This window comes from Amblyomma americanum, chromosome 6, assembly GCF_052857255.1.
Source record: "Amblyomma americanum isolate KBUSLIRL-KWMA chromosome 6, ASM5285725v1, whole genome shotgun sequence".
NCBI lineage: Eukaryota > Metazoa > Arthropoda > Arachnida > Ixodida > Ixodidae > Amblyomma > Amblyomma americanum.
The window spans coordinates 199,779,952-199,797,333 of record NC_135502.1 but is presented as its reverse complement, the minus strand read 5'-3'; the positions used below and the strand labels follow the sequence as shown (position 1 = coordinate 199,797,333).

General features: G+C 45.5%; 1 protein-coding gene and 1 pseudogene across 6 annotated transcripts in view; both read left to right on the top strand.

Moving 5' to 3' along the window:
• Positions 1 to 17,382, top strand: part of Amph (amphiphysin) — a 229,947-nt gene that overhangs the window by 133,694 nt on the left and 78,871 nt on the right. For all 6 annotated transcript variants that reach the window (XM_077628326.1, XM_077628325.1, XM_077628324.1 and 3 more), the window contains exon 7: positions 600 to 770. In XM_077628326.1, the coding sequence (XP_077484452.1) occupies positions 600 to 770 (171 nt within the window). The remainder of the gene's footprint in view (positions 1 to 599; positions 771 to 17,382) is intronic.
• Positions 10,130 to 12,471, top strand: LOC144094348 (uncharacterized; annotated as a pseudogene).

Genomic DNA, 17,382 nt, shown 5'->3' with positions numbered 1-17,382 from the left:
AACTTGTAAAAATTGGCAGACCAAAGCCTTGCTTGTGAGCTTGGACCCTTCCTATATGAATGCACCAATTAACCCTCGGCGCTTAGTACCCAGTGGCCGTGGAGCAGCTGACCAAGGTGATAGTCACACCTGTGGATGTGGCCGCAGCTGGCATAGGACTGGGTTAGTTGGAGATATCTTTGTCCTCCAGTGGGTGTAGTCAGGCTCCTGATGATCAGTGCAGGCACAGGCCAACCTGGAAATAAAGCTCACTGTGCAGTGAATGCACACAGCTACCCAAGGTGATCATATCAGCACTGGCAGCGTGCTGTGTGGGTTCAATTGTTGTGGGCACCTAAGGCTCCCAGAGCTCAAGAGGAGAACTCTTGGTGGAGAATAACCAGGCAAGGGAGATCTTAGCTGTGCACTGGGCTAAACTAGATCCACGATGGTGGAGAGTGCGCTTGCAGTCAATCTGAACTTGGTTTGTTGTCATCAGCCAACAGATTTCCCTTGGCGATATCTCCATATTGATGTCATTTGACACCTGTGGCTGTGGTTCCCTGGACTGCCCGTGCACATGGCGCTGCAGGCGGAGCAAATCTCTCGTCTCTCTGCAGCCGCATCCCATTCCTGGTGTCGAACCTGCAGACCTTCTTCACTGCGGAGAGCACCTTTCACGCGGAGAACGCCAAGGTGTTCTCCTTCCTGGTGGAGACCATGCAGAAGCTGGCTTCCTCTGAGGGCCAGGCTAGCACCAAGACCAGCCCCCTCTCCTACAACCTGCCCAAGTGAGTAGCCCTGCTCAGATGCATGGCTAGTCAGTCTCTTCATCATGTGGACGTTTGTCTAGCAGCAAAAAATTTTCCCCACTCTCAATTCAAACTTGTGGTGTCAGTACTGAGAAGGACTCCTAGATCACCATGTGGAAGTGAGTGGTGTAGCCTAGCCTCAGGGATCAGTGCACAAAGGCTGTCTGCGTGCATTGGAGTTTGCTGGCAAAAACAGCTGGTGGTGGCTACAACTATGCTGTTTCATTTCTCACCTTCTCTGGCAGCTCCATTTTTGGTTTCCATTATCAACGCAGGCCAGCTTCACTCTGTCCTCAGTATACCCTGTTAGTAGGCACTAACAAGCGACGTAGTCACTCATCAGTACAACAACCAGAGTGCTTTGAATGGTCAGCATGCATGCATAAATGGCAAAAAAAAAAGGATTATTCCAGCCAACAGAGTATTGTGCTGTAAATAATTTCTGGAAATATGAGAAGTGTGTGAAACTGAAATAAATCCAGAATAGGGGATAGCCGGAAAGGTGCTTCATGAAAGGAAAGGAGGGAGGCCTTACTCTGCTCAGCAGCTACTGGATGAGACCACAAAAACAAGTGCGGTTATTAAGACATGGCTCAGTCCATTTCACTCTTCACCCTGGTCTTCATTCATTGCCTCCATGGTGACAGCCTTGGCTAGTGTAAGCAGTTCAGTAGGTGGGCAGGACACTGGCAAGCTCCGCCAGTGGACAGAGGACCTTATTAAACAGTGCTGTAGCGTGAAAGGCTCAAACCTCACAAGTAAGGTGGACCTGAAGGTCTCAATTAACGATTGGCCCATAAAATTTATTTGGTGAAAACCTGGGCAGTGGTCGTCTGCTTTTGAGGTGAAAACTGCATGGCAACAACAAGTTGACTGATCGCCATCAGATGCTCTGAAGCATGCACACTGCCAGGGATATCAGCACATCACTGCTCCAAAGTGCCAAAGCTCAAAGGCTCCCTCCTTCACCGTGCATAGCAGGGGAGCCTCCTGACAAGCAGTGCTGTGAAGAGACTCCACCTTGCTAACTGCAGACAATGCATTATGATCACGCAATTTCGGTGCACATGAAGAACGTTCTGAGAAAACATGGGGACAGAAATGAGGCAAACGTGCATCGACACAAGATTCGCCGGAACAGCGAGAGAAAATGATACCAGAGACGCATCAGTCTGCGTCCGAAACTGCACAAAATGTACTCAGCTGGCTGGTTGATCCATGGCCATGCCACCATCACCACAGTCTGGGGCAAAAATTCAAGAAAGGGAAACTAAAACTATGACGCTGGACAATTCTTTGGCGACAACTCTCGAAACATTCCTGCACCTGCGCATGTCAGCGATTTGCGTGTACTTCTCTGCCATGATAGTTGACCTGAAGTGGGATATTTGGATAATCACCATGCTGTGCTGTTCGTACTGCAACACTACGTCCGGTTGGAAGCACATCCAGTTTGACTGGTGTGAGCCCAGGTGTGCCTGAATTAATGAGTATCTGGTCTCTACGTGCCTACATGACACCTCGGCCGAAACCGCATAGGCAGTCCAAGTTATCCGGGTTTCTATCTTTACGGGGGTTGAATTAACGAGCTTTCACTGTGTAGCGTCCGGGCGCCTGTTGTATGGCACCACCGTTGCCTCATTGGAACAGCTCTGCCCATGGGAAAACTCTTGTCAGCAGAATGCCGAGGTAGCAGAGTGGCATTGCCGATTGCATTCGGTGAGGCATACTCAAGCATGGCTCTACATGTCATTCTGCGGTGTGTCTTTCAAAGCTCAAGTAATCACATGCAGTTTTTTCGATTAGGCAGTCCTGAAAAAGGGAAGAGCCTTTATGAGGAAAGCCACGTGTACGACATGCGCGAGTGTCAAGGAGCGGTTGCGCACACATTCAGTAAGTGCATACCACAGACGAAGCTGAATGCGCCAAGCTACGATGCAGACCTGGAAGTAGGCAGGGACTCCAGAACTCTTTTTTTGAGTGGGGGGGGGCAAGACAGAGAGAGCTCTATGGAAAACAGGGATGCTGAAGAAATCAGCACTGGGAACATACAGGATTTTTAAGCAGGAAATTGCTAAAGAAAATATCTATGATAATTGTAGGGGAAGCTCTGTGTTGTTTGAGGCCAGGACGGGAGTTTTGCGGACTCAGAGATATAGAGTCAGGTACCACGAGAAAGACACGTTGTGCGTAACGTGCGGAGAGGAGGAGGAAATGGCTGAACACTTGATACTTTTCTGTAAAGAGCTTATCACCCTACAGTGGAAAGCAGGAAGGCTGATTTATTCAAATAATTGGGGTTTAGGGACAATGAAGGAAAAATAGATTTTAGGTGGGTAGAAGTAACCAAGCAAAGGTTATCTGACTGGTGGCTAAAATCAAGACAAGAGTAAAATTTTTACGAGTCATGGCTAGGTGGCTTGAACCGCCACCCGATTTAAAGGTTTCAGCCTTATCCATCCATCCATCCATCCATCTATCCAGTTCTCTTCCGCGCTTTTCCTCTCGGCGCGCTCGACCGGCTGGTATGGCAGCCCGGCCGAAGGCATTTCGAGGAGTTTTTTGGGCCATCGTTGCGTACGTCTGCGCGCATAGCATCGGAAAGCGAATGTGCTTCTGGTGCTTTTGGGGGTTTAACGAAAGGTTTCAGGGTGCGACATGCTCGCTCCCTATATCCTCCGTTGCAGACATCAATTACGATGCCCGTCTTGGTGAGGAAGTCTCTACCAAGAATAATGGGAACCGATAGGCCGAGGAGGTGAGTGAAGCGCTGGCGCCTCACTCGTTTTTTCCTACCGCACCACGAGCCGCGCGGCACCGCTCACGTGCGCCGTGCCGCTGGCTAATCGGAAAGTGAGGTTGCTCTCTCGCAGTAGGAGTTCGTTCAATTAAGTGCAAAAAAAAATGGCTAAAGGTTGCAGTGGCCGATTTTCTTGAATACATCGAAAGACTGAGAATGGGCAGCTACCCTTACAAAATTTTTGTACCAATGAGACATACACGTGCAGCACTGGTCCTGACAACAACATCGAATGTAGCATGCATTCGTTACCTTCTGAAGGAAAAGGAGTTCATATTTGTTTTGACTCGAACGTTTTCTAGTGATATCCGACTGAGGCACTGTTCGGGTTCCTTTGAAGGACAGCAGGTTGCAATGATATGCTATGGGTGTGAAGAATCCCACGAAACACAAGAAGGGCTACGCAATGTGTAACAAATGTCTACAAAAGTATACGGTATACGTATTGTCTAGAAGAAATCTATTTTCAGATGTTCTGTATACAATGAGGCAAAAAGAGGTGTTATATGCCTGCTAATGCTCCGCCAAAAAAGGATCTAAAAAACTTCTTTATAAGAATTCGTTAAGAACATATTTAGGCATTTTTATTTTTGGGAAATGGCTCCTTATATGAAGCCTATAGACTCAAGATCAGTATGCTATATATATATATATATATATATATATATATATATATATATATATATATATATATATATATATATATATATAGAACCCTCTAAAATCAACCAGTGGGGTCCCAGTTAAGGGGGGAGCCTGGTCTTGAAAACAAAATTTTATGGTTTATGGGGGTTTAACGTCCCAAAGCGACTCAGGCTATGAGAGACGCCGTAGTGAAGGGCTCCGGAAATTTCGACCACCTGGGGTTCTTTAATGTGCACTGCCATCGCACATTACACGGGCCTCTAGAATTTCGCCTCCATCGAAATTCGACCGCCGCGGCCGGGATCGAATCCGCGTCTTTCGGGCCAGCAGCTGAGCGCCATAACCACTCAGCCACAGCAGCGGCTTGAAAAAAAAGATTATTAATTTTATTAATGTGTCATTTAGCTTTACATGAAATTAAATGACACATTTACAGTCAGCGTGCATAAATACATGTTCCCTGAGGATTTCATAACTATGGCTTCATTAAGAAAACAAAATTTTATTAATGAAGTCATAGTTATGAAATCTTCAGGGAACATGTATTTTTGCACGCTGATTGTAAATGTGTCATTTAATTTCATATAAAACAATTTCTTGAGCTCTTATCTAATTTTTATGCAAGTATTTTGCAAAGAGCTTTGAAGAAAATTTGCTGTGGGAAACTCGCTGAAATGTATGCCATTGGGTTCTCCTGATACCAAGGAATGCAATATTCAAAACCCTATAACTTAAGTTCTATGATAGGCAGGAAGACAATTTTACCCTTATAGCATCCCTTGTTATCAAGAGAACCCAGTAGCGTGCATATCAGCAAGTTTCCCGCAGCAAATTTTTTTCAGAGCTCTTCACAAGATACATGCATAAACATTACAAAAGTGCTCAAGGAATTGTTTTACGTGAAATTAAATGACATATTTAAAATCGGCACACAATATACATGTTCCCTGAAAATGTCTTAACTGTGACTTCATTAATACAATTTTTGTTTTCGAGACCAAGCTCTCCACTTAAAAAAAAAAAAAAAACATTGGGTCTGGTTGGAAAATTTCCAGTTGAAACCAATGGGTCGAAAATCAAATGTGTGTTCGGCACCCATTGGGCTCAAGCAAGTGAGCCCAACTGGTGCTTCCAATTAGAATTAATTCAACACCCAACCAGACGGAATGGCCTACCAATTGAACTTAGTTGGCGTACCTATTCGACTCAAATGGTTTGAACTGGTCAGTAAAAAAAAAAATTAGAATTGCATTGGAATCAATTGGCCTTCTGACTGCTGTGAGACTGCTGCCAACATTTCTACAAGGGAACTGAAATTATAAATTCACGTCATTATGAAAATCGAGAAAGAGCAAAAAGCATGCATTACACATATAGAGTCAAACGCTGTATACCAACTCAAGTTCCCAACGTATATCCACAGAGCACACTTTTGCAGTCACTTTATATACCGTCTAGCTGGAGCCAGTGGCGGGTGAAAGTTAAGCAAAGCTAACTAATTTAAGAACGCCCGCAGTGATGGTGGAAGTGATGAAAAGAATTCAAGAAATTAAGCTGCTACTATCTCTTTTACAAGAACCTAATTAACCTAGTGTTCTGTTTTATAGCCAGCTAAATATATATACAGAATGAAGGACATCATTGACCTACACTTAGATTTTCCAATTCAATCGCCCAGTTGTAACCAACTGGAGCTTCCTGTTGGGAGATCAGCTTCCAATTGGTTTTCTTGGTTCCAACTGGGAGCCCCAATTGGTTTCAAATGATTACAGTTGGGCCATCCATCTGGGTGTGCCGAAATCAATTGGAACCTCATAAATCAGTTGTGTAATCAAATTGGAAACGCAGAACCAATTGGAATGCCCAACTGGAACTAGGGAAACCAAATGGACTACCCAAATAGATCCATAAGCCCAACTGGCTGACCAATTAATTGGATCCAACTTGTTCCAATTGAAACCGAATGGTATGCCCAACAGGACCCATTAGGTTTAGTTTTCATGCTTTTTTTGGAGCGGCAGATTTTGTTTGCTCAGATATGTGCAGTATAGGTCGAACTGCAAAGGGCAGGCAGCTGCTCTTTGCAGCATAAATACAAATGCAAATGAGGCAAAAAAACCAGCTTCATCAGTCTCTGCCATAGTTTATTATATAAGTGTCCAATAGAAAGACTAAATTGCTTGGCATTAAAACTGGAAGTAGCAGGATGCTTGTTTTGCAGGGGTTTGCCTTCCAAATTTCTCTTACACTGAAAAGTTTCATACCTGCAGTTTCATACCTGCCAACGTTCCCAAGTAAACTTCTCGTCAGAGAAATTTTTAAAACGTTGCGTAGAAAACGTATATTTAGAGAATTTTTCAAAATGTTAGTCAGTAAACCTCTTTTGTAGCATGTTTTAAAATGTTTTAAAATGTTTTTAAAACCTCCTTGGTCAGTACATTTTTAAAACATTTGTGGATAAACCTCCATTGCTGAGATGTTTTTTAACTGTTTCAGTCTAGAGCTAGACATTGCTAGATGTTTGGAGTTGTTTAAAGATGTTTTATAGAAGTTATGTGTTTCATGGGATGTACTCTGCGGACTTGAGAAGATGTTGAAGACCGGTATTGTGTCTGCATCAATTTGAAGAAATCAACAGCTCAGCCTCATTCTGCACTGATGCAGTGGTTTCCAATGGAGACACTCAAAAATTAATGCAGCTGTACAAGGAAGGGTTTTTTCCCATCAGCAGCAAAGAACAGATCGCGAGATCCTTGCACTACACCATGGCTCCCCAACCCCGAAGTTGCTAGTGTATACCCTTATTGGTGGATATCTGGCCAGGTTCTTGTCAGAAAGGTCAGCTGCGAGACCTGCATTCAACCTGTGGAAAAGCCAAAGGGTAGTGCCCCTGTTGATGGGCTGATTGCACACCAAGGCCATGCATGATGGACTAAAGTATCCTACCAAAGAGTTAAAGTGTCTGTTTTGATAGGTACTAGACGTCAAGCGGTTTGTCGACATAATGCTGTTTCACAGGAAAACCGCTGGAAACAAGCGTGGAACATGCTGTTGACGTGCTTGTGGACATGCCCATTTTGGTGCACAAGAACGAAGAGCCAGGCCACAGGAAGAACTGCTGTTGACTGACCATATGCTTTTAATATCACAGACAAGAATTCAGTTGCCAAGATGTGTGCAAATTAAGAAACCGTTGTCACGGAAGCTGCTAAAATTGTAGCATGCCATGTGACCAGTTGCAGCCAGACAGGTTGAGATAAGTACTGCAAATAAATGTTCGATTGTTAAATGCATCATGTGGTTGAGTGTAAGAAAATTTGGGCCGTGGGAACGAACCGAAAGCTTGTTAAAAAGCAGCGCAAATCACGAAATGGAGGAAAAGTGCAGTTTTTGGCTTTGCGTTTCTGCCCAGCCCCGTGAGCGACAGCTGAAGTGCTTGTCTAGTGGGCTAGTCGACATCAAAACAAGACCTGAACGAACAAACGAAACTGCTCGTGACTGATGCGGCGGCTATGCCACGCACTCATATCACTTGTGTCACCTTAAATATTCCTGGTAAAAGCACTTGAACAGCGCTTCGTTAGCATACTCGACAAACTAAATTAAATCTAGTGCGATATACAACTCTACAACCAACATGTGCAGCGCAAGTCGGGGGCAGCGCGCATGTTCCAGCAGCATTTTGAACGACGGCGTAGTGCTAGCTAGCAGCGTCGCGTTGCGAGTGATGCGTGAACCACGGCGTCCACGGCGGTCCTATTGTGGGGCGCTGGAACTGACAGGCATAGTTTTATAAAGGAGGCACTAGTTTCACATGCATCGCTCCGGAGCTTTACTGCCGCTGCGAATCCCAGTGTTGCTGGCAAAGAATACGAGCTTGCGGTTGGTTCCGGTGGTTTGCAACCATCAACATGGACAATGTTCATGCATTATTTTGCCAAGATTGCTCAAATTTTGTTAAGAAATAAAGAATTCTTGTTTTATAAATATCAACTAGTTCTTATTTTGATGCCAATAATATCATTTTTTTTAGTTCGTACATGGGGTGTAACCGGCGGCATTGTGAAATTCTGAAGGCATTTGTAAACACAGACGCTCGTGCAGCCGGAGGGGCAGAGCATGGAGCAGATGTGGAGTCATCCGAAATGGATGTATGCGAAACATTTGACTCGTCGTACACCCATCTCCTCTTGCTAGAGGAATACTGTCTGCTCAAAAAAAAAAAAAAAATTGGCAGTGACTTAGCTCAGCTATGCTAGGATATACGTAACGAGAACTAGTTCTCCGCTGGTTACGCTTGTTGTCGAGTTTGTTGTTGTGACTTGAAGCATTGAAGAAGTATTCGATGAGACACATTGTTTGTTTATTCAATTGTTTTGACAGAGATAAACACTGCCCAATGATCTGTAAAGTAACATGCAGTTGTCTCAATGCTGCCTACACAGTATTTAGACTCGTTGCTTTCTCTCAGATACACAAGGTCAATCCTTCAGGTCCAGGATCCGGAGTACCCAGGTTCAAACCCGACCGCGGCGGCTGCGTTTCGATGGAGGGGAAACAGGTGCCTTAGTGTTTATATTATTATTATAAACGCTAAGGCGTGTGCGATGTCAGTGCATATTAAAGATCCCCAGGTGGTCGAAATTATTCACCTCTTTCTTCCTTTCTTCTCTCAGTCCCTCCTTTATCCCTTTCCTTATGGCAAGGTTCAGGCATCCGCGGATACAGTGAGACAGATACTACACCATTTCCTTTCCCTCAAAACCAGATTTTCATAAAAAGGTGTGATCCATGTGAAGCCTGCCGTGGAGACATAAGGTTAAATTGGTTCTGGGAGAAAGGAAATTGCGCAGTATCTGTCTCACATATCGGCGGACACCTGAACCATGCCATAAGGTAAGGGATAAAAAAGGGACTCCAGAAGAAAGTGCGCATCCACTCTTCCTCCCATGTGCCATGGTGACAGCGCATGCGCACAACTGGCCTCTACCGCGAAATGCTCGACTGGTCGCCTAGTGTAGCTTCCGCTACAAAAGCTCCCAATGCCGCGGCGCTGTGGGCCTTTCCCACACGAATCCTTTTGTCACATGGCTACTGATGCCATGTGGAATGTTTACGTGCACAGAGATGTGTGAACATTGCTGGTGCAGGGATGTGGCTTCCTAGTTATATTTGGCATTAGTTTTTACCCTTGGTTATACCAACCGTATGGTCCCTCAGGTGTGTGGTCGGGGTTTACCAGTTTGAGCCATTCCTCAAGATCGCATGGGAGTGTTCACCTGCAGGATGACTGTCTTACTTGTGTGCTGCTCAAATCACCATCTTGACATTCAGTACTGATGGACTGGCTTTGGGACGGCATCTGTGCATGTCAGAAATGTGGTCATTGCAAAGCACTATGGAACGCACGCAGTGCTTGTGCTCTGCAGCACTTTCCTTTCCTTCCATCTTGTGTTGTAGTGGACATAGCCACAATCTGCCAGTGTATTAAGGGGGGACGCGGCCCTTGAAAACCGAAAAATCGCGAAAAAGTTGATTTTTGGAAAAGTAAATATTCTGACAGTTTGTGTCATAAACTACCTGTTCTGCAAATATCAACGCCTAATTCGTCGTGAAAGCACTTCAAATTAAATATCGAACAAGCCGCGGCAGGCGCTGAGCTGCGAGAAAGTGCCGAAAATACCCAAACTTCGAGCGCATGCCATTTCTCAGCCAGCGAACCGAGCGCCGCCATCTTGGTCTTGTTTTGTTTGTGAATTCTTGCTCTTTTTTTTCCCTCTTCCGATGATCGCGGCGGCAGCATGGTAGAAGCGTGGCTCGCTTGTAATTGGGTCCCTCAAAGCGCCTTTCGAGCTTCCCGTGTTTGAAATGCGAGGCTGCGATTGGCTGAAGGGCGCACTCCTCAAGAACGTGGGGGATCGCGCGGCCGCTATTGGCTGCTGCACGCGCTGACGAGGCGGTCCCCTTTCGGCGGCGGCTGGCGCATCGTCTGCACTGGCCGCCATGGCTCTTTCTTTTTCTCGTTGTTGGCGGTCTTTGTGGTTTGTGCGCTCTCTTCACGTTTCGCCAGGTTTGTGTTCGCTGTTGTCACCGTCTTTACGATATCTCACCGTGCCGTCCGAACAGTTTCCTGCAGACTGTTGCGCGGTCAGTCACGATGCGTCCAACAAAGCGAAAGACGCTACACGCGTTCGGTGCACGGAAGCGTGCTATGAAGTTGGTTTGTGCGGCGAAGCGTGCCACCAACAGCCACTGTGTCGATGATTCCAGCCTCATAGCTTCTGCTGCATCGCTACCAGACAGTGATTGCATCGCCGCTTTCAGCAACATACCAGCAGCTTCTTCGGTGCAAGAAAGCATTGCTTCGGGCACGCCTTGTTTACCGAACTCTTCAACCTCGGCAATTGCGGCCTCCAGCTCCGGTCTGGAATCTACCCCGAAGCGTGACAACGTGTCGCGCGCCGTTCACTTGGAAACGCATTTCCTGACGCGCGAGGAGATCGAGGCGGCGGATACACAACGTGCTGTTGTTCAAGAAAGACTTGGCGCCATCCCAGCGACACAACGGATGTTTGAAGCGATGACGCCCGATCCCAGATCTGCCACCGCTACAAGTGAAGGTGCGAAATTTTGCCTTGTGCAAATGGATACCCTAAGCGACCTGCTCTCTAGCACCTTGTGCAAGCATTGCCTGCGCCCGGGTTGACCGTTCAAGAAGGCACCCAGCTTGGACTGGCAACCAAGCTTGAACTGATGTGCCCACATTGTGTGATGGTTGCAAGCTTGTGGAACTCCCAACGGCAGAATGAAGCAATGGCCTTTGAAGTGAACATACGAGCTGTTATGGCAATGAAGGAGATTGGCAAGGGCCAGACAGCTCTCAACGACTTCTGGGCAACGATGAATGTATCTCACAGAGGGCTTCATCATAGCACATTCCAGAAGCACCTGAAGAAGACATTCAGGGACAGAGAGATCCAGTGCATGGACAAGTTCTACGCCGAATCAGCTGCTGCAGTGAAGGAGGTCTACAAGGAGATGGACCCAAGCTTTTGCAGACATCACTGTAGCATACGATGGAACTTGGTATAAGTGTGGCCACACATCCCACATTGAAGTTGGGGCGGTGATTGAGTACCATACAGGCCTCATCATGGATGCTATGGTTCTGTCTAACCAGTGCCTTGGTTGTCAAGTAGGACCAAAACCTGGAGATGCAGATTACTCAAGCTGGCATGAGCGTCATGTTTTTCCAGAAAAACACTGATGCTAAATCCGGGAGGATGGAAGTAGAAGCAGCTTTGATTCTTTTCAACCGTTCAGTCTCAAAGCACAACCTTCGTTACACAACGCTTGTTTCTGATGGAGACAGCGCCACCTTCTCAGCCCTTGTGGAAGAGAACGTCTACGGACTAGTCCCCATTGTTAAAGAAGAGTGCCTCAACCACGTCCAAAAGAGGATGGGCACGGCACTGCGGAACCTTGTGCATAAAAGTGAAAAGTCACTGGGAGGGAAGGGGAGGCTGACAAAGGCTCTCATTGATAAACTGACAGACTATTATGGCTAGGCCCCGAGAAACAACTCCAACGATGTGGCTGCAATGCAGCGTGCAGTGATGGCATCGTACTACCATGTCACATCAACTGAAGAGGAGCCTCGCCATGACTTCTGCCCAGAGGGTGCCAACTCGCGGTGCCGTCATAAGGTTGCCGAGGCAAGTGATTCACCACAGCCAAAGCACAAGTACAGCCTTCCAGGCTACGTCGCTGAGGCTATGCTCCCTGTTTACCAGCGCCTCTCGCAGGCTTCTCTTCTGCAACGCTGCCTGGGTGCAAAGATGCAAAATGCGTCCGAGTCTTTCCACTCTGTCCTATGGTCCCTGATGCCAAAGAAGCAGCACGCGTCTTTGATTGCTCTGCAGACAGCACTGCATGAAGCAGTGCTCAGATATAATGCTGGTTGTCAAAGGGCCACCAAAGAAATCTCTGTGTCAGTGGGGCTCATACTTGGCCACCTAGCCATCCAGCGAGCTGCAGAAAAAGATGCCCTGCGCATGGACAAGGCCGAGAAAAGGAATCGGGTGAAGAATGAGAGGCGGCAAAGGAAAAAAGTGCGCAAGGACACCACCAGCTATTCTGCAGGGTCATTTTAGACCTAGGAATAGGTTTGAAACTTTCTTGAGGGACACGTTTAGAAATGACTTTTTTCCTGGTGTGGCTGCTCATTCTGACTGCATTTCGGGAACCACTTATCGGATTTCCTTGGGTTTTTTTCTATTTCGTACCTGAATAAATTTCTAAGGGCAAGAGAAGCCCACTTTTTCAAGTTATTGTATCTGAAATTTGTCATAAGCAATTAAAATTTGCCTAATGAAGGTCTAATTGGCAACACTAAATTCAGTGCTGTGCTAAACTTTTCCAGCAAGGAAATTTAGAAAAAGGGCTCTGTCATGCCCTGGGGCACCTATCCAGGAATGACCACAATGAATTTCACAGTGCCAACACTATTTTCAAATCCTCCAGGCCTGGAATAAGCGACCTATGTGAACCACATTGATATACTCCTGTAACTTGAGAACCGGTGCCCACAGCTCCATGAAACTTGGTAGTTCTTCAAATGGGTATGCTGTGAGCCTATCCTGAAAATTTCATTCAGGTATATCAAGAAACAAAAAAGTTGGTGTTCAAGGGTAGCCTTCCCTTTAATTCCACCTGTCTCTGGTGTCATGTGCACAGAATAACTTACTGGCACTAGTGCTGGTAAGAAATCTGCGTTGACGATAGTAGGGTTATTGGATAGCTCTGCATATTTAATTTCACAGAACTGATTTTTCATGCACGAGAGTACAAAACTTGCTCATGTGTCAACCAATGCAGGTTTCTTGGCATGCAGATGAATGTCATTTCCGTGGTGTGACTAGCCCTGCGATGTGAGTGACATTGCAGCAGCTTGTTAGGAGTAAATTCTTGGACTGGCTGATTCTTTCTCCTACCATGATATCCAGCAGCATGATGAGCAATTCGGACAAGTGCTTCTGTGTCCTTCCCAAGTCTTTCCTCGTTTTGTGCAACGTGCTTGGCACATGGTTACCCTTTAGCTGCAGCATGTTGCACTGAGGCAATGGAAAGTGCTCTTCAAAAGTGCCTGGAATGAAAGCGCATTTGCAAACTCAGTTTGCCACAGGGGTAACTGGTATGGTTTCAAAAGCCAACTATCCTAACTTCATATGTGGACAAACTGAGGTTGCTTCTGCCTTGAGGGAAAGTGGGCCAGTTTAAAGGCAGGAAAACTGCAGTTTACATCATTTGTGAACCCAATGCTGTCTTTGGCTAGTATGTTTTATGTAGGGGCACATAATTAGCTGTACAGGCGGCATTCAGAGAACTGCATTGGAAGAGTAAAGTTAATGGAGAATACCGTACATACATAAATATAATGCAGGTCTTTTGTTTCTTTGGTTTAAGTATGCGCCTCACATTATAATCAGAAAAAAGGTTCGAATACAACGTAGTTTTTTTTCTCCCTGATCCTCAGGATAGCTCAGGTCATGAATAGCAGCCTACCAATATCTTTCAAGAGAAAAGTATATAACAGCTGTATCTTACTAAAAGAATGAAAATTGAGGACACCACAGTGAGCTATGGAAAGGAAAATGATGGGTGTAGCATTCAGACAGAGTAGAGTGAGTGAGGGGACAAATGGTGGTTAATGACATCCTATTCGAAATCAAAAAGAAGAAATGGGCCTGGGGAGGGCATGCAATCCAAAGGCATAATAACTGATGTTCATTAAGGGCAGTGATTCCGAAAAAGCCAAACATAGCAGAGTTGGGTGCGTGGATGAAACTAGGAAGTTAGCTGGGACAAGGTGGCTGCAGCTGGCGGAGGACAGTGTTAATTGGAGAGTTGGAGGTCCTGCAGCTGATGTAGTTTCATATAATTTTGTTTTATATTAGATATATTATCTTGCAGTTAAAGTATTGTTAGTTTTTATTTATATTATTTTACAGTTGTGCTATTTCTGCAATGGAGTCCTATGGAAGACTTCCCTATCACGTATTATATGGGAAAACTTATGACCCAGCTTACCTATAAGTGTCGAATGAGGTACAAAGATGTTTATTGACTGTTTCAATTCATAAAAAAATGTTGATTAGGATTTCTTGGCAAAAGGCTTGCAGAATTCAGTTCATGTTTTTCACTATCTAAGTGCGGGAGGAACTTTGCAATGCATCCAGTTTGTTGACGGCACTGGCAAAGATAACCAAAATTTATTGTTAAGAATCAGTTGTGCTCACTTAAAAGGCAAACAGAGGAAAGATGATGAAGATGGAAATAACGTAAACTATCAACTGGTTTTATCAGCTGGAAAGAGCAACAGGTATGATGAAGAGGCTGAGAGGCGGCGAAGAGGGAAAAGTGAGGTTAGCGCACGCGAAAAACAGCGAGGTGGGTGTGACGTGCAGCTTTCAAGGTAGTCGATGAACGGACTAAGTCCCGGGTCGTCTGGCTGCAATTGAGTAAGGGTTGACATTGCTACAGCTCCAAGGAATGCGTCGTCGTCCAGATCAGAGTCAGCCAGGCTGGATGGGACTGGAGCACGCGAAAGGCAGTCAGCGTTGGTTGTGTTTTTGGCTGGATTTGCAGATGACAGTGACATCGAACTCTTGTAGCCACAAGCTTCATGGGGCAAGGCAGCCAGAGGGGTGCTTGACGTTTGCCAACCAATGAAGGGAATGATGGTCACCCTGAACGGTTGGTCATAAGGTTGGTCATAAAGGTATGGTCAAAATTTGGCAAGCGCCCACGCCACCATTAGGCATTCCTTTTCCGTGGTGGATTAGTTCTTTTAGGAGCATGACAGGGTGGGGCTTGCATAGGTTATGACTTGCTCAGCGCTGTCCTGACACTGTACTATGATTGCGCCATTGCTTGCATTGGTGTTGACATCGGTGGTGGCGGTGTCTTCAAGGTGAGCTAATATCGTTGGCGATTGCAGACATCTGTGAAGCTCCGCAAATGCATCTTATTTTTCCTGTCTCCAGACAAACGGCACTTCTTCCTTGGTGAAATGAGTTGAGGGCTCAGTGATCTTGTGAAAATTAGCTACATAGAGCCGGTAGTAAATGCAAAGGCCCAAAATCGGCACAGGGAGCGCCTGTTGGTCGGTGTTGAAAATGCCTCAACAGAAGTAGTCTTCTCAGGACCAGGGAATACGACATTGGAGTTGACAAGGTGGCCTAGGAATTTCAGCTCGTCAAAAGCAAAGTGGCATTTCTCCAGCTTAAGGGACAAGCCAGCAGAACGGGTGGCTTGAAGGACTGCATGAAGGTGGTTGAGATGCTCTGGAAATGTCTCACAAAAAACAACTGCACCATCTAACTAGACGAGGCAAGACTGCCACTGGAGAGTACAGTATCCATCATTTTTTTTTTAATGTGGCAGGTGCAGAACAGAGGCCAAATGGGAGCACCTTAAATTCACAAAAGCCATCTGGAGTTATAATGGCAGTCTTCTTATGGTCGCGTTGATCAACTTCAATTTGCGAATAACCACTTCGCAAATCCATGGAAGAAAAGTACTGTGCATGGTGAGGACGATCCAAAGAGTCGTCAGTGCAGGGAAGAGGATAAATGTCTTTTTTTGTAACGTTGTGCAGCTTGCTGTAGTCGACACAGAAATGGACAGTCCCACCTTTTTCTTGGCTAGCACAACGGCAGACACCCAAGGACTTGTTGAGGGCTGTATGATTCTATCATCAAGCATATCTTTCTGTTGAAGACACTCGGTAGGGGTGCTCCCAGCAGTAGTCAGCGCGCACCTACACACACTTCGTCGCCCTCAACTTCCAACGAGGGAACAACGCCGATGCCACCGACACTGTTTGTACAATGCATGTGGCAATATGAGCAAAACCTCGCTGCAATATTTTCCACATTGTTGTGTTCACATATGACATATTTACATTGCTGCAATAATTGCAAGAATGTTCATTAACATAAACATAATATGAATGCAACATTGTTGAAAAGTTCAGCAACCCTGCAAAAGCATGCAGGCCCGCCAGTTGAATCTTCACAACATATCACAACGCTTTGCAAGGACCAACAGCAAAAGCGAGTGGCCCTTGAGCTCCGCAATGCACACAACATGCAACTCATTCACTCACCTTCGAACGGATAGCATGGAGTGAAGCTTATATAGCCGTCACTGAAATGCATCCCACGTGTGATAGTGGCGAATAGTGGCAAAGCTTTGGGATGAAATAATGGGGCTGTGCATGCAGTCTATGGCAAGTGATGGTATGTTATCCTAGCCTACTTCCGAGCATTTGGCTGCAGCATCAGTAGATAGTGTATTAACTTGACCAACGAATCGGTATGTTGCCGCAACATTGGAATATGTTGCACAACATTATGAAACCTTGGCAGCATTGCCATAGCATTCTGGCAACACTTTGGGCTACTAGCGACAGTGTTGGAGAATAACAGTAGTAGTGAACTTGGTTCATTGTTCACCAGTGGAGGAATTTTGTAAAGGTCAGTGTGTTTTGAATACTGCTGAAGGAAATCTGTGTTATGGTCAAATTTGGTGCCTAATTAGGAGCCTCTTGTAGGACATATTTGAGAACTTATTTTCCCAAGAGCAGTTCACTGCCAGTGCTTTAATTTTAATGCTGTGCAGTGCCTTTTTTGTGCAGCAGCATCTTCATGTTACTAAGCGGAATAGGTGAGGACCAATAGTTATTACGAGGCAACTGTATGCCATTGCCAGCAGCATATTGCGTCTTGACACACAGCTGCTAGATTCTGATGAGAAATAATCAAAGCACCCATTACGTCGACATGGTATTTTCTGCTGTAAGGACTACATTGCCCAACAAAGAAAAAAAATTAATTTAAGGCAGCTTTGCATGCGTTTGTTTTTTATATTTTACTTTCATTTCTGCGCTCTCATTTATAGGAGTCAGCACATATAAGACGTATTTTATGAATTGAAAAATTCTACAAAAGTATAGCGACACATTACCGCTGTAGTCCTTGTGAAATTGAGCACGCAAGTCCAGAGGGTTTTTTGCACATTTTGAGTTTCTGACAGCATGATGTTACGTTAGTTTTAGCGAATCATTTTTCATTATAATAATGG